The 22,798-nt window shown below is 37.7% G+C and overlaps 1 protein-coding gene and 1 pseudogene across 1 annotated transcript; one reads left to right on the top strand and one right to left on the bottom strand.

Annotated features, from left to right (window-relative positions):
• Window positions 1-8,647: 8,647 nt before the first annotated feature.
• On the bottom strand, window positions 8,648-9,733 carry LOC123934675 (putative P2Y purinoceptor 10). The gene is given in 1 exon segment (XM_045994784.1): window positions 8,648-9,733. A coding segment is annotated over 1 exon segment (1,044 nt). The 5' UTR covers window positions 9,692-9,733.
• A 10,201-nt stretch (window positions 9,734-19,934) lies between these two features.
• Window positions 19,935-21,476, top strand: LOC123935428 (annotated as a pseudogene).
• The last annotated feature ends 1,322 nt before the right edge of the window (window positions 21,477-22,798 follow it).

The raw sequence follows: 22,798 nt of genomic DNA, 5'->3' as shown, positions 1-22,798 counted from the left end.
ATTTTCCTACAGCTATCACCAGCTTCTGATATTTGATTTCTTCAGAGATTCTTTTTTTTTGTATTTTAAATAAGTTTATTGGTTATGTTTAATTTTGATTGATTTACATTATGGATGTTAAATTTTAGGGAATTATTTCTATTTTGTGCTTTTTTTCATTTTACTTTATTTCTTTTCAGTGTTCCAAAATTCATTGTTTATGCACCACACTCAGTGATCCTTAATCCTAATCATAACTTTATCCTCTGAAAGGCTAGACCTAACTGATTCATGGTAGGGAACAGGTAAATGGTTCTTACTGTTACTCCCAGGAACCTCAACCCGTATTGCCATGACCCTGGACACTACTTCATGACTTCATATCTTCTATGAGATTGATAAGTTATTTAAAATATTTAATTCTGGGGCACCTGCGTGGTTCAGTGGGTTAAGTGTCTGCCTTCAGCTCAGGTCTTGATCCCAGACTGGGATCAAGCTCTTCATGGGGCTTCCTGCTCAGGGGGTAGACTGCTTCTTCCTTTCCCCCTGCCTGCCACTTCCCCTGCTCATGCATGTTCTCTCTCCCAAATAAACAAATAAAATCTTTTTAAAAAATTAATTATATCCTATGTGTTTTATCAGTTAATACAGGCACTATCTGCTTTCCTTGATTCCTTTCTTAATACTACCTCTCCCTGTGTCCTTATATTTAAGTAATCATTATAATTTAAAAATAATTATCATCTACATTTCTTATTGAATCTTCATAAGAAGCTTCTAAAGCAGAAAGATCCTAGATTATGATCACCATATTGCAAAGGAGCAAACAGTGTCAGAGTGTTTGTAAAATGTCTTACTCAAGATCACACAGTTAGGGGCAGAAAGAGTATAGAACCTAACTTCAGCCAATTATTATCAGTTACAGCTGTAGGTTTAAGCTTGCCATTCTTAGGAGCCCTGCGCTCCAGTATTTTGGGAATAGTGCATAGACGGACAGGATTGGCTATTTGCCTGGCCAGAAATACAGGATTAAAGTGACTACATGTAGACCCTCTTCTAGAAGTAGGAGTAAATTGGAACCTTCTGGGGAAGTCTGAGAATTTCAGAATAGTTGATAAGCCAGTCTGTTTTCTGTGCTTCTCCATATCTTCTGGATAAGGTTCATTACTCATAAAAACAATAAGCCAACTTCCAAAGAAAAGATTAATGTTTCTCAAATAAGACTCCAAATATATAGGAGGATTTCTACCAAGTGCCCTTAAGGAGGAAGGGAGCAAAGGCCAGAAGGAGGAGATATTCTCTCATGAGCATTATGGAAAATGAAAAATAAGCTTCCCCAAGAGCAATAAAGCAATTTTAATTAAGCTATTCTTAATGAAACAAGTAAAACATGTAGTAATTTTGAAATTATATGAATATATAATTTTTATAGATATTTTATTTTTATTGCATTATGGATTATTTACAGATTTTAAATGTATACACTTACAACCTTTCATTGTGAACTACATAGAACTTTTTTTCAAAATAAGATATTTTGATTATTTATTTAGGGAAATTAGTATTTCTTTTTATTATTCGATTAGCCAACATACAGTATATCATTAGTTTTTAATGTACTGTCCAACAATTCATTAGTTGGGTTTAACACCCAGTGCTCATCACCAGATGACTGGTATTAAGGAGGGCACATGTGGGAAATGAATTATTTCATGAAAACTTCACAATTAACCTCAAATAATCTGAAGAAAAAACAAGTAAAATTTTTATATTTCTTTATTCACCACACATGAGTTTTTCTTTTTCAGAAAAAGCACTGAATAGAAAATGGAAAATTACAACCAAACATTAACATATTTCCTTTTGTGGGGTTGAAAACAACCACCAAGTCTGATGTAAACAACAATCAAGATTGATGTAAACATCATCAAGTATTGGCCTGTTTCATTTCATTTTCATTGTATTCATTTTCTTTATGGCTTTCTTTGGCAGCCTGTCATGATCATCTTCATCCTCATGGACACCCATCTCCACACACCCATGTATTTTCGACTTAACTCTCCTTATGGACCTGAAATACATCTCCACCATTGTCCCCAAGATGGCTTCTGATGATTTTTTTGGAAAACGTCTATTCCTTTCATTGACTGTGGAGTTCACAGCTTCTTCATCAATATTTTAGCTCCTGCAGAATGGTTACTCTTAGCCTCTATGGCAATAGCTGTTATGTTTCTCTTTTTCCCTCTCCACTATCCCATTCATATGAGCAAAAGAGTTCGTGTTCTGATGAAACAGGATCATAGAAAATAGGCTTTATACTTTATACCTTTGTCCACACAGAATATACACAGCATATCTATATTTCCAAACCAGAGCCATCAACCATGACTACTGTGATGTCCTGGTCATGTCAACTCTGCCATGCATGGATATGTAGGCCCATAAGTAGAGTTTTTGAGCAACACCCTCTTTATTTAGATCATTTTAGATCTAAACACTCATGCAGATTGAAAGTGAGAGGATGGAGAAATATTTTTTATGAAAATAATATCAAGAGAAAGCTGGAATAACAATACTTATATCAAATATATAGACTTTTATATATAATTGATATATATGATTACTGAAATTATATACATATTTCTATATAATATGATATTATATATAAATTCATATATAAATATATTTTATATAATATATAAATATGGAATTATTTATAAATATATGTATAGCTATATTTCTATATACATATATACACACATAAATAAATAAATTCTGGCAATATTTATAGTCCAAGAAACTTTAGGTGTCAAAGAGTTCGTCACACCTCAGTGATCTGGAACTCAAATATGTTGCACCTGAACTATCCAAACACAGCTGACAGAGCCAAGAAAAAAGTAAAATAGTCTTGAATAGCCAAAATGGATATCATAAAGTCCATAAACCAAACACTGTACATTTTGTTCCATAAGATGTTTTCCCTTTTCCACACACATCCTCTCCAAATAAAATAAAATAATCAGTCTTTACTCATTTTTGTCAGATTTCAGCCCTGTTACAACTAGCTTGATTAATGTGTTCTCAAAGCCATAAAAGATTTCAAAGAACTAATTGAAATGATAGGGCCTTCATAAGGCAGGTCCACTGACAAATACAGATAGATAGTCTGAAAAGATAAAGAACCACTTATAAAATCAAATATATAAGAACTAAAAATCCATGAGTCCATTTTATTGCAGGTACAAGTAAAATCTCAATAGCTACAAATTTTAATTGCTCTGAGAGTAGCAAATATATAGTACAATAACTGATGTTTATAATGATGACCCTCAGTCTTCCTGAAAAAATTGCATTAAATCATAGAGTTGAAGCTCTTCTTAAATAATAACAACACTAACATTAACCAAAACAAACACTTCTAAAGTGTTTTAGGGTTTAGAAAACATTTTCCAAGAAAGTATGCCTCATATTGAGATCACCTAGACTTATGGAGATGTAATAAAAAAGAAAACTGAAGAGAATTAACTTGCTCAAAGATACCTAGCTTATTAATGGCAGACCTAAAACTAGTATATTGGTCTTATGAGTGTGGATTAATGTTTCTTTCAAATATTATGTCCCATTATTAAAAAAAACTGCTTAAGTGAATAGGACATATTACAGTTTATAAATATTTGCACCTAAAATGGCATTTTAAATGTTCGGGTACTTAAAAGAGCTAATCAATATTTTCTACAAAATACAACTGTTTGATATACAAATCTGCAGAAGACTTCAGGAAACCTAATTTTTTTGTTTTTCTTTTGTTTTGTTTTTTACTTTTCTCTCTTTTTTTTGTAATTTAAATTCCAGTTACTTGACATACAGTCCAATATTAGTCTCAGATATACAATATAGTGATTAAACATTTCCATACAGCAACTGGAATTCATCACAAGTGCACTCCCTAATCCCCATCAACTAACCCATCCTCCCACTCACCTAACCTCTGGTAATCATCAGTATGTTTTCTAAAGTTAAGAATCTGTTTCTTGGTTTTCCTCTTTTTTTTCCCTTTGCTTCTTTGTTTTATTTCTTTAATGCCACTTTTCATTGGCACTAACAGTGGGCAAGAGTTCCCCTTTCTCCACATCTGTACCAATACCTGTTATTTCCTATGTTATCCATTTTAGTCATTCTGACAGATGTGAAGTGATATCTTGTTACAGTTTTGATTTGTATTTCCCTCATGGTGAGGAATGTTGAACAGCTTTTCATGTGTGTGTTAGCCATCTGTATGTCTTCTTTGGAAAAGTTTCTATCACAACTTCTGCTCATTTTAATAGGATTATTCATTTTGGGGTGTTGAGTTTTAAAAGTTCTTCATATATCTTGTATACTATCCCTTTATTGGGTATTAATTTGAAAATATTTTCTCCCATTATGTAGGTTGCTGTATAGTTTTGTTGATTGTTTCCTTTTTCATGCAGAAATTTTGTTGTTTGTTTCTTTTTTAGAAAAAGAAAGATCCCAATCTTCATTTTGTTTTTGTTTCCCTTGCCTCGGGAGACCTATCTAGAAAGAAGTTTCTATGACTGATGTCAAAGAAGTTACTGATGCCAAAGAAGTTACTAAATTTTTCTGCTGGGATTTTTATGGCTTCAGGTCTTACATTTAGGTCTTTAATCCATTTTGAATTTATTTTTGTATATCATATAAGAAAGTGGTCTACTTTCCTTCTTTTGCATTGTTGCTGTCTAGTTTTCCCAGCACAATTTGTTAAAGAGACTGTCTTTCCCATCGGATATACTTTCCTGCTTTGCCAAAGATTAATTGACCATATAGTTGTGGGTTCATCTCTGGGTCCTCTATTCTGTTCCATTGATCTTTATGTTTATTTTTATGTCAGTACATACCGTTTTGATCACTACATCTTTATAATATCACTTTAAGTCCAGAATTGTGATACTTCCAGCATTGCTCTTCTTTTTCAAAGTTGCTTTGGATATTTGGGGTCCTTTGTGTTTCATACAAATTTTAGAATTGCTTGTTCTAGTTATGTGGAAAATGCTGGTGGTATTTTGATAGGGGTTATATTAAATGCGTAGATTGCTTTGAGTATCAGAGACATTTTAACAGTATTTATTCTTCTAATCCATAAGCATGGAATATCTTTGCATTTATTTGTACAATCATCAATTTCTTTTATTAGTGTTTTACAGTTTCCAGCAAACAGGTCTTTTACTTCTTTGGTTAGATTTCCTCCTAGGTACCGTTTTGGTTCTGGTTCAATTGTAAATGATATCAATGCTTTACTTTATCTTTTTTTTTTTTTTTTGCTTCATTACTGGACCAGTTTTTCATCCAGAGACACTGTTTCCTTCTTTATTTTCTGTTTTGATAATCTGTCCATTGATGTAAGTGGGGTGTTAAACTCGGCTACTAATTATTGTGTTACTATCATTTACATCCTTTTTTTTTATGAATTGTTTTGGGTGCTTCCATGTTGGGTGAATAAATATTTACAATTGTTAGATCTTCTTGTTCGATTGTCCCCTTTATTATTATATGAAACTGGTCAGCTCTTTTGTTCCAGGAGATGTGTCTCCATGAATGTTGCCTCTCAGGGATGTGTTCTAAGAAGAGTGAATAATCTCCTTTCTGTGTGTCCCAGGAGTTCTTCAGATCTTTGTTTCCATGCCATCTGCCCCCAGGTTTTTTGCCTGCCTTCTCTCCAGGAGTAGCATAACACCCTCGGGCTTTTATTCCAGCTAAGCCCTCTGACCTTTAAAACTCCAGGCTTTAAGCTGCACAGTTTTCAAGAACCCACAAAATTCAGTCCCTCTTTTTTTTTTCCAAGCCAATGGCTTTTGGGAAACATTCTCCTTGTGTGTTCCCCAGTGTGGTCGTCTCTTGACCTTCTCCATGTCCATGGTTCCCTTCCATCAACAGGGGCTGCAATCCCTTCCTCCCTTAAACCACATCTCCATACTTTTACCTTCTTTGATGTGGCCTTTTCTCTTCCTTCAGTTGTGGGGTTTGTTTTTTCAGTCTTCAGGTCAGTTTCTGGGGTATTTATGTTGATTTAATAGTTGTCTAGCTGTGTTTGTGAGACAAGACATGTCTAGGGTCCTCCCACTCTGCTGCTATCTTCCAATGCCAAGAAGCACTTTCCTCTCTTTCTTAAATTATTTTTTATTCGAGTGTAGTTGACACAAAATGTTTCATTAGTTTCATGTGTACAACATAGTGTTTTAACAAGTTTATACATTAAGCTTTACTCTATTTTTCTCAACACTGTAACAAATGTTATTATCTGTTTCTGTTCTTTTTTTTCCCATTTTATTTATTTTTCTTCAGCGTAACAGTATTCATTGTTTTTGCACAACACCCAGTGCTCCATGCAAAATGTGCCCTCCCTATTACCCACCACCTGTTCCCCCAACCTCCCACCCCTGACCCTTCAAAACCCTCAGGTTGTTTTTCAGAGTCCATAGCCTCTCATGGTTCACCTCCCCTCCCCAATGTCCATAGCCCCCTCCCCCTCTCCCAATCCCAGCTCCCCCCAGCAACCCCCAGTTTGTTTTGTGAGATTAAGAGTCATTTATGGTTTGTCTCCCTCCCAATCCCATCTTGTTTCATTTATTCTTCTCCTATCCCCCTAACCTCCCATGTTGCATCTCCATGTCCTCATATCAGGGAGATCATATGATAGTTGTCTTTCTCCGATTGACTTCTTTCACTAAGCATGATACGCTCTAGTTCCATGCACGTCGTCGCAAATGGCAAGATTTCATTTCTTTTGATGGCTGCATAGTATTCCATTGTGTATATATACCACATCTTCGTTATCCATTCATCTGTTGATGGACATCTAGGTTCTTTCCATAGTTTGGCTATTGTAGACATTGCTGCTATAAACATTCGGGTACACGTGCCCCTTCGGATCACTATGTTTGTATCTTTAGGGTAAATACCCAGTAGTGCAATTGCTGGGTCATAGGGTAGTTCTATTTTCAACATTTTGAGGAACCTCCATGCTGTTTTCCAGAGTGGTTGCACCCACCAAAAAAGAGAACTACAGACCAATATCCTTGATGAACACAGACGCAAAAATTCTCGCCAAAATACTAGCCAATAGGATTCAACAGTACATTAAAAGGATTATTCACCACGATCAAGTGGGATTTATTCCAGGGCTGCAGGGTTGGTTCAACATCCGCAAATCAATCAATGTGATACAACACATTAATAAAAGAAAGAACAAGAACCATATGATACTCTCAATAGATGCAGAAAAAGCATTTGACAAAGTACAGCATCCCTTTCTGATCAAAACTCTTCAAAGTGTAGGGATAGAGGGCACATACCTCAATATTATCAAAGCCATCTATGAAAAACCCACCGCAAATATCATTCTCAATGGAGAAAAACTGAAAGCTTTTCCGCTAAGGTCAGGAACATGGCAGGGATGTCCATTATCACCACTGCTATTCTGTTTCTGTTCTAATAGGCAATTGCTACTACTGCAAAAAATATCACACAGATAAAACAGTTTATGAGTTTCCAACCTTATAAAGATAAGAAAGTGAGTCTTTATAATTTATAAACCTGAGCACTGCTTTATAAAATACCATTTTAATGAAAACCAACATATGAAATTTTAAGTTTTGAATTTTTCAATGGTAGTGATTTGTATTACAAAATTATTTCACCACAAATATTTTTTTAAAAATTGCAATTTCTCATTATGCATTTATAATAATGTTCAATCCATCAATATTCTCTTTATATATGTCTTTACTTGTAAGAAATGAGATCTACCTGAAAACTATATATGTATGACACTTTATTAACTCATTATTTAAAATATATCAAGCAAAGTTTTGACTGAGGTTGTATATAGAGGAATTAATGCAGAAAGATCATTGTACAATTGATTTTAATACAAATATAAAAAAATTCTCTGAATGAGTACCAATATATAAAAGTAAACAACATATCACACACACTCTTAGACTTTCAAACAAAGAGCTTTCATTACAAAACTTGAAACTCTGAAGTTTATGAAATATGTTAGAACAGTATTGTCTTCTGTGTGTAAGGTGTATGTGCTGTGTGTGAATCTGATACTTTTGAGATATTTGGGACGAATTGAACTGTTTGTTTCCCCAAGGGGAAAAAATGAAATGCTCATAGATATTCCAAGTTATACTCATATTAATTCCCACAACTCATATTAATATTAAAAACTTTCCTCTTTAGTTTACTTTACTCAGGTAGTATAAATTTTCTAAATAAAGGTAGGATTATATTACTCTTCTATACATTTTTGAATGTTTGGATAATTCACTTATGTCCACTTATTTTCAATTACCTTTTTTTTCTTGCAGGAAGAAAGTGAAAACTTTGGACCCATTGCTGAGGAACAGGTGTCCAATTTATTCTGTTGCTTATTACTTTCTGTAAAGAAAGATATTTTATTATATGCTCCATAGAACAGTATGTTTCCCTTTGGATGGAAAATACAGTCATGAATAATTCCTTCAGAAGGATCAATTTGAGGCTGAAAGGAAGGAGGCCATGTTTTGTTAAGGCACTCAAAACACCACTTATTTTTTAAGAAAAATCTTCAAGGTGACATGACTAAACTGATAGAGAACACAGATTATTCTAACCAGTAATTTGATTACAATGTCTTTGAATCATTCAAAGTTTCAAGAGAGATAGTTTGAAGATCCTCTTTCCTGTGATGAATTTCTAAAGCACTGTCTTTGCATCTCACACATGACTGAAGAGCCAAACCGCTGTGTTCCAAAAACCTATCACGGAATTCTGAAGTCATAAAATAATATACGATGGGATCGAGGCAGCAATTCAGATTTGCAAGACATAGAGAAATGATGTGAAAACATAGGGTGCTCCTAATAAAGGAACAGTTTGAAAAGACATGTTGTTTCATCATCCTAAAGAATGGAAAGCTGAAGTGGTAAGGAGTGAAACACACAATGAATACCACTGCACAGGTAAGGACCATCCACAAAACCTTTTTTCTCTCTTTGGTATTCTGAGGGGGAGCTTGGAATTCTTGTAAAGATTTTCTCATTTTCCATCTGCAATAAGTAATAATTACAACAAGTAAAAGAAAACCTCCAAGTTTAGCTACAGTTATCATGTTAATGGAGGAAGCCATGCTAATGTATTGAAACCCTAAATCGGCAAAGCAAGATTCAATGTTGTTGGTTAAACCAGGACTTCTCAGAATTGAAAGTGGCAAACAGGCAGTGCCCACAATGATCCAGATAGCAACACTGATGCCCACATCATACCTACACTTCTAGTTTCTGGCCCTAAAGGGCTTGAGGAGAAAGAAACATCTCTGAAGTCTGATGCACGTCAGGAAACAAATGCTTGCATACATGTTGAGATACTTTAGGTAGAAGCACAACAGGCAAAGGGCCTTCTGGAAGGGCCAGTGGTGGCTGATGTAATAGTAAATCCAGAGGGATAAGGACAGCACATGAGCAAGTTCAACCACGGAGAGGTTGATCATGAAAATGATGGCTTTATTTTTTTTGCTGATGAAGTGGCACAGAACCCACAAGGCTTCACTGTTGGCCAGAAGACCAGGGATGAATATGAGGATGTAGGTGGTTGCATAGAGAGAGTACTGAAATGACACCTGAAGATCAGTGCACTTTGTTCTTATACTGTTTGTGCTATTACTTCCCATCTTGAGGATGTATGTTCCTCCCTTGAGGAAAGCATTAGAATGATGATCTCTGCAGAAAATAAAGTAAAAATAGGGTCAAGGGCATGCCAGTTCATGTTTGGTTATTCAAATATCTTTGTGTCCTGCCAAAGAAGTATTCAAGTGTGAGCTTTCACAAATTCAAAAGGTATTTTTTATGTAAACTGAAAACATCATGGCAATCTACAAACATATAACAGCATTGTGGAGCATATTTTTAGAAATCAAAAAGGTCACGGTTTTGGCAATAACCTTAGTTAGATTTCCCCCCTTAGTAGCCAGAGGAAGTAATCAAACCTATAGAGATAGCCAGCAAGTGAGACCTTACTGGAAATTTCCCCAGACATACATTCTAACACTTTCCTGGGTTTCCATATTTAAGTATTACAATTGTCTTCATCTGCATCTACAAAGTTTGAAATTTAACTGGGTTTCCAATCATTGGTGCTGGAAAAGACTAAAACTGAGTTGGTTTTAAATTGCAGTCTTATCAGGGATTAGGTGACTGCTGAGATGCATCTATGAACCTTTGGGAATGAAACATAAGGGCCTGGGAAGGGCTGACAGGTCATCAGGCCTTAGAAGGATGGAAGCTTGGAAAACATGGTGCAATACAAGCAGATAAACTTTGGCTCCTTCAGAATTTGGCTGAGGGCAAAATTAGTCCTGTTTGTATGTCATGGCACTTTTCATAAAGTTTCTGTAACTTTAGAGATTTGTGTTTATTAACAGAATTATTGTAACTTCAGACATTCACATTTATTGAGACTACCCTTGCTACCATTTCAAACAACTACCAGAATATGTGAAACTAGAAGGTATCTGGTGGTAGTTGCAGCAAAAGGGCTTATCTTTTTTTTAATGGACCTCCTGAGTGGCTCAGTGGGTTAAAGCCTCTGCCTTCAGCTCAGGTCATGATCCCAGGGTCCTGGGATTAAGTCCCGCATTGGGCTCTCTGCTTGTTGGGGATCCTGCTTCCCCTCTCTCTCTGCCTTTCTCTCTGCCTACTTGTGATCTCTGTCTGTCAAATAAATAAATAAAATATTTTTTTTAAAAAAGGGCCTATCTTTTTTTGTGATACTATAAAATTTATTTATTCACTATACACAGAACATGTTCCCTATAAAATGTACCTGTAAATCTCTAAAAAGTATAATCTGGTGAACATTTTCTCAATTACAGAACATACTAAATCAGTTGGGATAACAGCTCCCTGTCTGCCTCAAAATAATCTAATTATAGCACCCAGAGTCTCCTTTATATCTATTACAAAGTTAAGTACTTATTTTGGGGATTATTTCCTAATATGTGTTTGAGGAGGCAGAGTTAACAGTTTAATATGACTCTAGTATATTATAGTCACTGAACAATAAATCAGTTTATTACAGATTAAAACATTTTTTTCATTATTTGTATTAATGGGATGCAAACAGAAATACTGGATACTTTTAAAAGGCAGATAACCACAAACTTATCTTTGATAGTATTCTGGGTTTTATAATTACATTGAGATATGAATGGTGTAAAAGAGTTACAAATACACTTCAAAACAATGAGGCTATACTGTAATGATTCATTAGATTGTGCTCAATAGACATCTATTCAATAAGTGAATTTTCTCCCCAATTACCCATTACAATTTTTGCCCACAGTAAGGGCTCAGTAAATAAATGTTTGCTGAATATACTGACTTAGGACAGAGGTGAGAAGAGATGAACCCTCTTAGCTAGATGTCAAGTATTATAATTGGAACTTATCTGGGAGAGTGTAAGGAAGATGTAAACTGCACATGGCATACAAGTAAGTAAACTTAGATGCCAACAAAGCAAATCATTAAGCAGAAAAACACTGGCACTGGAATAAACAATGGCAAGATTTGCCAATAGCAAAAATGGAAATGACGTTAAGAGATAACCAAGAAAAAGTTTATATTGGACCATATATTTTCTCACAAAAGGGCCTATCTTTAATTCAGCTATTGAGACACAGTCAGTGGAAAATTATTAATTTTGAATTGTTACATTTTTAACAATCATAATTCTTAGGGAGTTCTTCCTTCTAGTGAGTTTAACTCTGTATCTCTGTCATTTTAACCTAGTTCTTCCTACCAACGTCAAATAAAGTTTACTGCCTGTTGAACATGAAACTCTTTAAATACCTGAAGACAGCAATCCTGCCTCTATTAAATCTTCCTTTATTCAGGTTTAACATTCACTCCTAAAATACAGAGTCCCTATTCTTGGTTTTCTTTTGGATCAGATCAGTGTAGCTTTTGGCCCCAAATTACTATAATACAGCCTATTTTAACCCTTGAAAATGACACTTTACCCAAACATTTGATGTTCTCAGGAAATATAGCATGCCTTTGAGCGTAGAAACAAAAGGTTAAATGGAATTTTAATACTCCCTTGTACTTTTTATGCTTGCAAAGGCAGTTAGTTCATTTCACATTTTATGGAATTAAAGAGAAATTGAGACACACTTAACATTAACTATTGAAAGCAATATAAAGTCCGAGACAGTGCCTATTCAACCCAAAATACAACCAATTGGAATTGTAAAAATTCAGTCAATACACACATAGCTTATGCAGTGCCAAACCATCTATTTGATGTCTTTGCACTGACTACATGGTGCTTTCAGATAGACACTGTATTTAGTCAAAGTTCATTGCAGTCAAACAACCATCTCATTCAAGTAAACAACTTCTTCGAATGTTTTTTTTTTCCACTGAGTTGACTATTTTGCTAAAACAGCCAGTTAGTCTAGCAAACTGTAAATCCAGCCAACACTATCTGTTTTTGTGGTCTGTTTGTTTATCCATTGAACTAACTAAAACAATTGATCTGGTATTCTGTATACTCAGTTTAAGTAAAAAACCATGTAAATTTGAACCATAAATATTCTTGAAATAAAATTTAGAATAGTTAGTACAAGAACTCTTCCTTGATCATCTTTGGTTTTGTTATAATAATAAAAATCACTGAATGCGTACTTTAGATGAAGTGCTATGCTAAAGACTTTATACACACTCTCTCAATCTGTCCTTCACAGCAATCTTATGCAACAACATAACATTACTACTGTTTTACAGCTGGAGAAACTGAGGTCCCAAGAAAGGCAAGCCTTGCCTCTCCTAAAAAGCCTTTCTTGACCTCTCCAAACCAGAGGTCACTTCTAAGGCCTCACACTATCCATAGTTTTGATTATTTTTCTAGTAAGAATACATTTAATACACTTAACATGCTGTGGTTATTTGCGTTTGCATGGAGGCTCTTTTGTTCCTCTAAAGAGATTGCAGTCTCCTACATATCAAAGACTCATTCTCTTAACTACTTTCTTTTCTCCATAGTAAAGTGTCTCCTAAAGTATTTTGAACATTTTATGGATCCACTACGTGTTTCTTGAATGAATGACTTGAATGCATTATGAGTGGATAAAACCTGGGGTGGAGGGGTGAAGTCACACTGAGAAAAAGAAAGTGTCTGGGGAATTAGAATTTAGATGTGATATTTGGTTCGACCACCAGGTGTCATAAGTATACCAATGTCCAAACATTTTAAAATATTTAACACATTTATTTAAAAAATTCCATTAAGGGAGAAGTTATACTAAAGGAGAGAAGTATCAGTAACATCCTATGTAACATCAGAAGAACAACCCTTAAAAGGGAATTTAAGAGTTTTAATTTATTTTATTTTTTTAGCATCCATACTTCATGCACATCTCTGGAAACAGCTGGCCTTTTAAATTCATTAGAGATCCCTAGAATATTAGAGCAGTTAAAGACCATCAAGATCTTCTGATCATGACACTTTTTATAGATGAGAATACCAAGGCCCCCAAAACAGAGAGATTAAATTTTCCAAATTCACAGAGAAAATTACTTGCAAAGGATGAAACAAGATCCTCTTGCCTTGCACTACAGAGTAATTTTTATTTTTCCAGGAACTTCTAAGATGAAACCCATATTTTTGTAATTACCTAATAACAATATAAACTTTTAGAAATAAACCAATACTAGATTTTAGAACTGTAACCTTGACAGTGAACTATTAAAACAAGAGTGATTAGGTCTGTTGTTTTTTTTTTTTTCCAAAATATCTTAGGACAAATATTGTGTGTGTGTGTGTGTGTGTGTGTGTGTGTGTGTGTTAAGACTTTATTTATTTATTTGTCAGAGAGAGAGGGAGAGAGAGCACAAGCAGGGGGAGCGGCAGACAGGGCAGGTGAGGGAGAAACAGGCTACCGGTCAAGCAAAGAGCCCTATGTGGGACTCTATCCCAGGACCATGGGATTATGACCTGAGCTAAAGGCAGCTGCTCAACTGACTGAGCTACCCAGGTGTCCCAAACATAGTGTTTTTAAAAAGCAGAATTGATACTTTTATCCTTAATAATAAGTTTGTCTAAAAAATCTGCTTAACAGGGGTGTCTGGGTGGCTCAATTGGTTAAGTGTCAGACTCTTGGTTTTGGCTCAGGTCATGATATCAGGGTCCTGAGATCGAACCCTCACTGGGCTCCACACTCAGCTCCCAGAGTGTGCTTGAGATTCTTTTCCCCTCTTCACCTCCCTCTGCTTTCAACCTCTCTCTCTAATAAATAAATAAATCTTTTTAACTATCTGCTTAACAGTCCTAGATTAAGTTGTTTTTAAACTTTCATTATTTTTGGGCGCCTGGGTGGCTCAGTGGATTAAGCTGCTGTCTTCGGCTCAGGTCATGATCTCAGGGTCCTGAAATCGAGCCCCGTGTCGGGCTCTCTGCTCCACAGGGAGCCTGCTTCCTCCTCTCTCTCTGCCTGCCTCTCTGGCTACTTGTGATCTCTCTCTGTCAAATAAATAAAATAAAATCTTTAAAAAAAAACTTTCATTATTTTCATTATATAAGGGTTATAGTTTCACATTAGAAAATAGAGATAAAGAAAAACAAAATATATATATGTCTATCATCAATATTTCCATTGCTAACATTTTGGTGTATAACCTACATTTTACCCCACTCCTATAGATCTATAAATGAATGCAAGTATAGATATTTTAACCAAATTTGACTCATATACAAATACTCTTATAATTATAGTTTACTTCAATCATAATTATTACAAACCTGGCATCATTAATAAATAGACATTTTATTAATAATGATTTATTAATCAATTTATTAATAAATAATCATTTTAAAATGTTTTATTTATTTATTTGTCAGAGAGAGTGAGCACAGGCAGACAGAGAGACAGGCAGAGGCAGAGGGAGAAGCAGGCTCCCTGCTGAGCAAGGAGCCCAATGTGGGACTCGATCCCAGGCCATTGGGATCATGACCTGAGCTGAAGGCAGCCGCCTAACCAACTGAGCCACCCAGGCATCCCAATAAATAATCATTTTAATGGTAATTAGAATTTTATCAGGATTATATACCATAATTTATTTAACTAGTGGACATTGAGGTAGATTCTCATTTTTCACTATTGGAAATAATGCCCTGCTAAATAAATATTCTTGTACACCCATCTTCATACATTTGAGCAACTATTTTCTTTGAATAAATTTTTAAAAGTGGAATTGTTAGACTTTTGATCTATAATACCAAATTATCCTCAAAGAAGACATCCAAAGCTATTTGTCTTTTAAATTACAATACTGTTTTCCCATAATATCACAATGTCAAATTTCTTTTCAGCTGAAGGAAGAAGTATGGTGTACAGAATTTTGACTCATTCTTCAAGGCCTAACTCAGTAGTTACCTAGTCATAAATCAACCCAGACAGAATTTATTATCCTAACATAGTATCCTAACCCATAGTATCCTAACATAGTAGTTTTGAAATTGAGCATGTCTAAGAATCATCTGAATTGCTGTCCCACCCATGGTTTCTGATTTAGTGGGTTTAGGTTAGGGCCCAGTGATTTACATTCCTAATAAGTTCCAATGGATCCAGAGGCCACATATTGGAAAACATTGTCCTAACACACAGTATACCAGCGAGGATTGTGTTTTATCTGAGAAACCAGTATATTATCTCCTCACAAATATTGTGACTCGTTTAATTAATGCTATAGGCTGAATGTTTGAATTTTTATCCCACCCCAGAGTCATATGTTGAAACCTAATCCTAAATGTGATGGTGTTTGGAGTGGAGCCTTTGGGAAGTAACTAACCCTTTAAAGGATTAGTGCCATTCTAAAAGAGGCCCCAGGGAGATCATTTACCCCTTCCACCAGTGAGAAGATTCCCATCTATAAGTCAGAAAGTGGACTTTCAGCAAACATCAAACCTGACAACATCTTAATCTTGGACTTCCTAGCCTCCAGAACACTGAAAACTAAATATTGTTTAAGACACTCAATCTGTAGTTTTTGTTATAACAACAAAAATCGACCAAGACAAGTCAGACATTCTTTTCCACCCTGAATGAGGAAACTCATTGAAAATTTTGTAGCTGAATTTCATAACTGTAGTATAATCTGGCTTACTTATCTACATCCAATTATTTTTCCTGTCTTGAAAAAATGTGGAAAAAATGATAGTAAAACAAAACAAAAACAGTGACAAAAATATTGCATTATGCTTAGGTTTTAGAAAACAATCAGGATTCCTATGTTAAAAACAAAACAAAACAATTTCTAGGGGCGCCTGGGTTAGGACCAGTTGGTTAAGAGTCTGACTCTTGATTTTAGCTCAGATCATGATCTCAGGGTCCTTAGATTAAACCCCTTGATTTTAGCTCAGGGTCCTTAGATTAAACCCCTTGATTTTAGCTCAGATCATGATCTCAGGGTCCTTAGATTAAACCCCACACCAGGCTCTGCACTGGGTGTGGAGACTGTTTAAGATTCTCCCCATCTCCCTCTATCCAGACCTCTGCTGGAATCCTCTATCTCTCAATAAAACAAAACAAAACAAAACAAAATCTTCTATACTTCTCAATGCTATAATGAAAAGATGAGCCTTTTTTTAACTTTTAATATTTCTTTATTTTTTTAATTAATTTATTTATTTTCAGCGTAATGGTACTCATTGTTTTTGCACCACACCCAGTGCTCCATGCAATACGTGCCCTCTCTATTACCCTCCACCTGGTTCCCCATCCTCCCACCCCCCGCCCCTTCAAAACCCTCAGATTGCTTTTCAGAGTCCATAGTCTCTCATGGTTCATTTCCCCTTCCAATTTCCCACAATTCCCTTCTCCTTTCCATCTCCCCATGTCCTCCATGTTCTTTGTCATGCTCCACAAATAAGTGAAACCATATACTTGACTCTATCTGCTTGACTTATTTCACTCAGCCTAATCTCTTCCAGTCCCGTCCATGTTGCTACAAAAGTTGGGTATTCATCCTTTCTGATGGAGGCATAATACTCCATCATGTATATGGACCACATCTTCCTTATCCATTCATCCATTGAAGGGCATCTTGGTTCTTTCCACAGTTTGGCGACCGTGGCCATTGCTGCTATAAACATTGGGGTACAGATGGCTCTTCTTTTCACTACATCTGTAAAAGATGAGCTTTTAAGGTTTTGTTTTGTTTGAGGAAGGCAAGATGTTGGAGAAGTAGGGGACACCATATCAACTGGTCCTCTGAATTTAGGTGGGTATTTATCAAATAGTTTTGAACACCCATGAAATCAGCCTGAGATGTAAGAATATACAACTGGATCTCTACAAACAGAAGAGTTACTGCTTTTGGCAAGGTTGGAAGGGTGGAGTCATGAATCTGCTGGGAGATATTGTAAGATAAAGAGAAGGTGGAGGTAGCCATTGTAAGCTGGAACCTGGAAAGTGACATAACACTGGAGGGCAAAATCAGAACCCTTAGAAATCTGGTCTTGTAAGAAACACCCTTCCCTGAACGGGCTTTGGGAATGAAAAGGCAGAATTCTTGGAAAGACACTGTGGTCTTAGGATACAAGGGACCACAGAGCAAAAGGAGATTCCTGAAACAGTAGAGAGCTCAAGATTGGAGCCAGGAAGTAGGTTATGGTCAACAAGCGTAGGAAGAGACTCTCAACAAGGATCACCAGAAACTGAATCGGAGGGTCAATATCTACTCTTTCCTTGAACAGACTAAAAAATCTTGAACCACCATCTGCAACAGGGCAATAACACAAAGGAGTAGTGGCCAGGAAAAGGCTTAGAGCAGAACTGGGCCTGATTCTGGAATTCGGGTGCATGCATGAGCCCTCAGTCTACTCCTAGTTTTAAAAGCACAAAGACAGAGATACTCCTGGGCCCCTGAAAACTCTTCCAGGAGAGTAGCTGTGGGCTTGCACTGCAGAAAGCTGTGGTTTTCAGCAGCCCAAGTAGAAGTGGAGACTGTTTGTTTGCAGAGTTTATTAAAGAGGGAAGACTCTGAATTATCTGCTCTGGGCCAGGGTTTGTCTGCTGTCACTTTTGCTCTAATCTCCTGAAGAGACATGGAAAGGCCCCAGAGTACAAAAAACACTCAGAAATCTGGTTTTCACTAAGCCCATACCCTTGATAGGGGGTGGGGCAACTCTGAACAAGCAGGATTCCCTAAGAAACAGAGCAAAAGGCCCCTCCCCCAAAAGGGAGTCTGCAAGAACAGGTGGATGACAATCCTTTGGATCCTATAAGATTTCAAAATCCCAGCACAAGGAGAAAATTGTATATTGAGCTCCAGGTGGGTCCTCACAACTTATTTATTTTTCAAATATAATTTTCCTTTCCTTTTCTTTCTTTTCTTATACCATTTTCCACTGCTGTATTCCTTATATCTTATCCTCACTTTAACTAAATGTCTATTATACCAACTCAATTTTTCATAGGTCCTTTTTAACTTATATTTTCCACACCTATTTTTTTTATAGATACATGCTTTATTTTAACCCATTTTTCACTCTATTCAGTTTTATCTTTTTATGTATACAAGTTTTACTTTCCTAGTAATTTTGGGATATAGTGTCCTCTAACACAGAGACCAAAATACACCCAAGAACAACTGAAACATCCTGCTTTGTCCACATTGAGAGATTATAGCCCTCCTTTTTCTTCCCTTTTTAAAATTTTATTTATTTTCTATTATATATGTATATATAATATGTATTATTTTGTTTATTATTAAAATGTTTATTTTAAATATTTAAAATAAAAATGTTTGATATTTATACATATAAATATATATTTGCAAATATTATGGAGGGCAAGCATTGCATGGAGCATTGGATGTGGTGCAAAAACAATGAATTCTGTTACGCTGGAAAGAAATATATATATATATTCATATATATATATGTTCAATACTTATATATGAATATATATATATATTTATTTTCAGCGTAACAGAATTCATTGTTTTTGCGCCACACCCAATGCTCCATGCAATGCTTGCCCTCCATAATACCCACCACCTGGCTCCCCCAACCTCCCACCCCTTCAAAACCCTTAGGTTGTTTTTCAGAGTCCATAGTCTCTCATGGTTCATCACCCCCTCCAATTTCCCTCAACTCCCTTCTCCCTTCCATCTCCCCATGTCCTCCGTGTTATTTGTTATGCTCCGCAAATAAGTGAAACCATATGATAATTGACTCTCTCTGCTTGACTTATTTCACTCAGCATAATCTCTTCCAGTCCTGTCAATGTTGATACAAAAGTTGCATATTCATCCTTTCTGATGGAGGCATAATACTCCATCGTGTATATGGACCACATCTTCCTTATCCATTCATCCGTTGAAGGGCATCTTAGTTCTTTCCACATTTTGGCGACCGTGGCCATTGCTGCTATGAACATTGGGGTACAGATGGCCCTTCTTTTCACTACATCTGTATCTTTGGGGTAAATACCCAGTAGTGCAACTGCAGGGTCCTAGGGAAGCTCTATTTTTAATTTCTTGAGGAATCCCCACACTGTTCTCCAAAGTGGCTGCACCAACTTGCATTCCTACCAAGAGTGTAAGAGGGTTCCCCTTTCTCCACATCCTCTCCAACACACGTTGTTTCCTGTCTTGCTAATTTTAGCCATTCTAACTGGTGTAAGGTGGTATCTCAATGTGGTTTTGATTTGAATCTCCCTGATGGCTAGTGATGATGAACATTTTTTTCATGTGTCTGATAGCCATTTGTATGTCTTCATTGGAGAAGTGTCTGTTCATATCTTCTGCCCATTTTTTGATATGATTATCTGTTTTGTGTGTGTTGAGATTGAGAAGTTCTTTATGGATCCTGGGTATCAACCTTTTGTCTGTACTGTCATTTGCAAATATCTTCTTCCCTCTCAGTGCCTGGGGAGCCTGTGGGGTCACAGAGACTGGCCAGGACATTCCCATCTCTGCCCATTTGTCCGAGCCACTGTCACACAATTCAACATGGTGGCAGGGGCAGTGGTCAGCTCTGTCCTGGGGGCTACCTCAACCGGAGAGGGGCTCGGGGAGGTGACCATTCGGCCACTCCGTCCTCACCAGAGGCTCCTGGAGAAGTGGATCCACGTGGCAGAGGAGTGTCGTCTGCTCCAAAACTTCTCTTCAGTTTATGCTGTCGTGTTAACCCTGCAGTCCAGCCCCATCCACATGCTTCGAGCAGCCTTGGGGGAAGCAGCCAGGGACAGTCTTTGAGTCTTCTCCATCCTCTACCACATTTTCTCTGGGGAGGATAACTATTCCCAGAGCTGGGAGCTCCTCTCATAGGAGGTGAAGCTGCAGCCCTCTCTGGAGCCGAATTCCAAGAAGGGCCCGAGGTCTGGCTCCCGGGGTGGGGGTGTGGTCCCATACCTTGGCACCTTCTTGAAGGACCTTGTGATGCTGCATGCAGTCTCCAAGGATGAGCTGGAGAACGGATACATCAATTTAGACAAGCGGAAGAAGGAGTTCACTCTCCTTTCTGAGCTGTGGCGGCTCCAGAATGAATGTCGTGGCTATGACCTCCGACCCGATCCCGATATCCAGCAGTGGCTGCAGGGGCTCCGGCCACTGACAGAGGCCCAGAGCCATCAAGTGTCCTGTGAGGTGGAACCAGCCAGTACCAGTGACCCTCCTGCCCTACGTGTGCTTCGGGGGATGCTGGTCACCTTGCAGTGGACAGAAGTTCTGGGCTCTGTCGGGGGACCCACCCCCCTGGTCTCCTGGGACTGCTCCAGCGTGGGGGGAGATGAGGCACCTGGAACCCCTGCCCCTCTGCTGACCAGGCTGGCCCAGCACATGAAGTGGCTGTTTGTCTCACCTCTGGACTCTGCCCTGGAGAGCACTCCATCCCTGCATGGTCCAGCTGACCCCAGCCACTTCTCTCCCCCAGCCTCCTCTCCTAGGCTCTCTCAAGGTCACGGCCACTCCACTTCCTGTGGCTTCCCACTCAGTGGGGGTGTGGAGGGGGCCTCCAAGGGGACAGGATATGGGGGTGGGGGGTCTGGGCCAGGGGCCTCTGATTGCTGAATCACTGGAGTCCAGATGGAGCTGGGAGAAGATGGCAGTGTCTACAAGAGCATCTTGGTGACAAGCCAAGACAAGGCTCCAAGTGTCATCAATCATGTCCTTAAGAAAAACAATCGTGATTCCACAGTGGCTTTGGAGTATGAGCTCATGCAGCTGCTACCAGGGGAGCAAGAGCTGACCATCCCACCTTCGGCTAATGTCTTCTATGCTATGGATGGAGCTTCACACGATTTCTTCCTACAGCAAGGGCGAAGGCCCTCTACTGCTACACTGACTCTCACCAGCAGCCCTTCTGCCTCAGGAACTCCCCCAAGTGAAGGAGGAGGGGGTTCCTTTTCCAGGATCAAAGCCACAGGGAGGAAGACTGCCTGGGCCCTTTTCTGAGGAGGAAGCCCTGCCAGCTCAGCAAAACTCCTAGTGGCCATACCAGATGTGGGGAGAAATCCTGAATGGTGGTGGTCATGTTGCACTGGCAAGAAATCCAGAAAGGTGGCCAGACACCCTGCTGCAGTGAAGTGCCACTGGTTCATCAGACAGCTGAAAGAATCAGCTTTGTGGGAACTAGTCATCTCGGTAACCAAGCTGAATACCTGTGTCACCTCCCTACTTTCCATGAATGCAGCACACATCTAGTGCTGGAAAAAGGGATCAGTTCCTGATTCCTGGCCACATCCTAGCATGCCAAGGGCCAAGGAAAGGCCTATAAGGTTGGGGAGAGGAAAAGCTTAGAGGCTCTGAGCCCTGGGGAGAGAAGATGGCAAGAAGTGGGTTTAGTAGGAGTTCCTTTTCCTACTCTAGGGGTTCCTGTCACTGTGACACTAAGATAATAAACCAAAACACTACCTAAAAAATTTTAAAAAATTAAAAATAATATATATATACATGTATTTTTTTTAATTTTATTCTTATGTTTCATTTGGCTTTGGTTTTTTGGTGGTGGCATCTGATCATGCCAGATTTTGCTAGGGTGCATCAAACTTGGGTGTAGTCGATATTTTGGACTCTGTCCATTCGTTCAACCATCCATTGACAAAATGACTAAAAGGAGAAACTCCCAACAAAGAAAAGAACCGGAGACAATGTCTTCTGTCACAGAACTAATGGATAGGTATATAAGCAAGATGTCAGAGATAGACTTCAGGATAGCAATCACGAAGTCAATAGCTAGGCTTGAAAAAAGCTTTAGTGACAATGTATAATCTCTAAGGGCAGAAATGAGATCTAGTCAGACTGAACTTAAAAAATGCTATGAATGAGGGGCGCCTGGGTGGCTCAGTGAGTTAAGCCTCTGCCTTTGGCTCAGGTCATGATCCCAGGGTCCTGGGATGGAGCCCAGCATTGCCTCTCTGCTCAGCAGGGAGACTGCTTCCTCCTCTCTCTCTAACTGCCTCTCTGCCTACTTGTGATCTCTCTCTGTCAAATAAATAAATAAAATCTTTTTAAAAATGTTATGAATAAGATGCAGTTTAAACTGGATAATCTAAAATCCAGGTAAATGAGGTAGAAGAATGAATTAGTGATTTAGAAGGTAAGATGATAGAAAAGAAGTAAGCTGAAGGAGCCAAGGGATAGACAGCTACTGACACATGAAAATAGACTTAGAGAAATCAAAGATGCAATGAAATGCTCCAATGTCAGAATTACTGGCACCTCCAAGGTGGTAGAGAGAGAGAGAGAACAGAAGGCATATTTGAAAAAATCATACC

Source organism: Meles meles, chromosome X (genome assembly GCF_922984935.1).
Source record: "Meles meles chromosome X, mMelMel3.1 paternal haplotype, whole genome shotgun sequence".
In the NCBI taxonomy this organism is placed as follows: Eukaryota; Metazoa; Chordata; class Mammalia; order Carnivora; family Mustelidae; genus Meles; species Meles meles.
The sequence above is the reverse complement of the archived record's forward strand: the minus strand, read 5'-3'. Positions and strand labels throughout refer to the sequence as shown.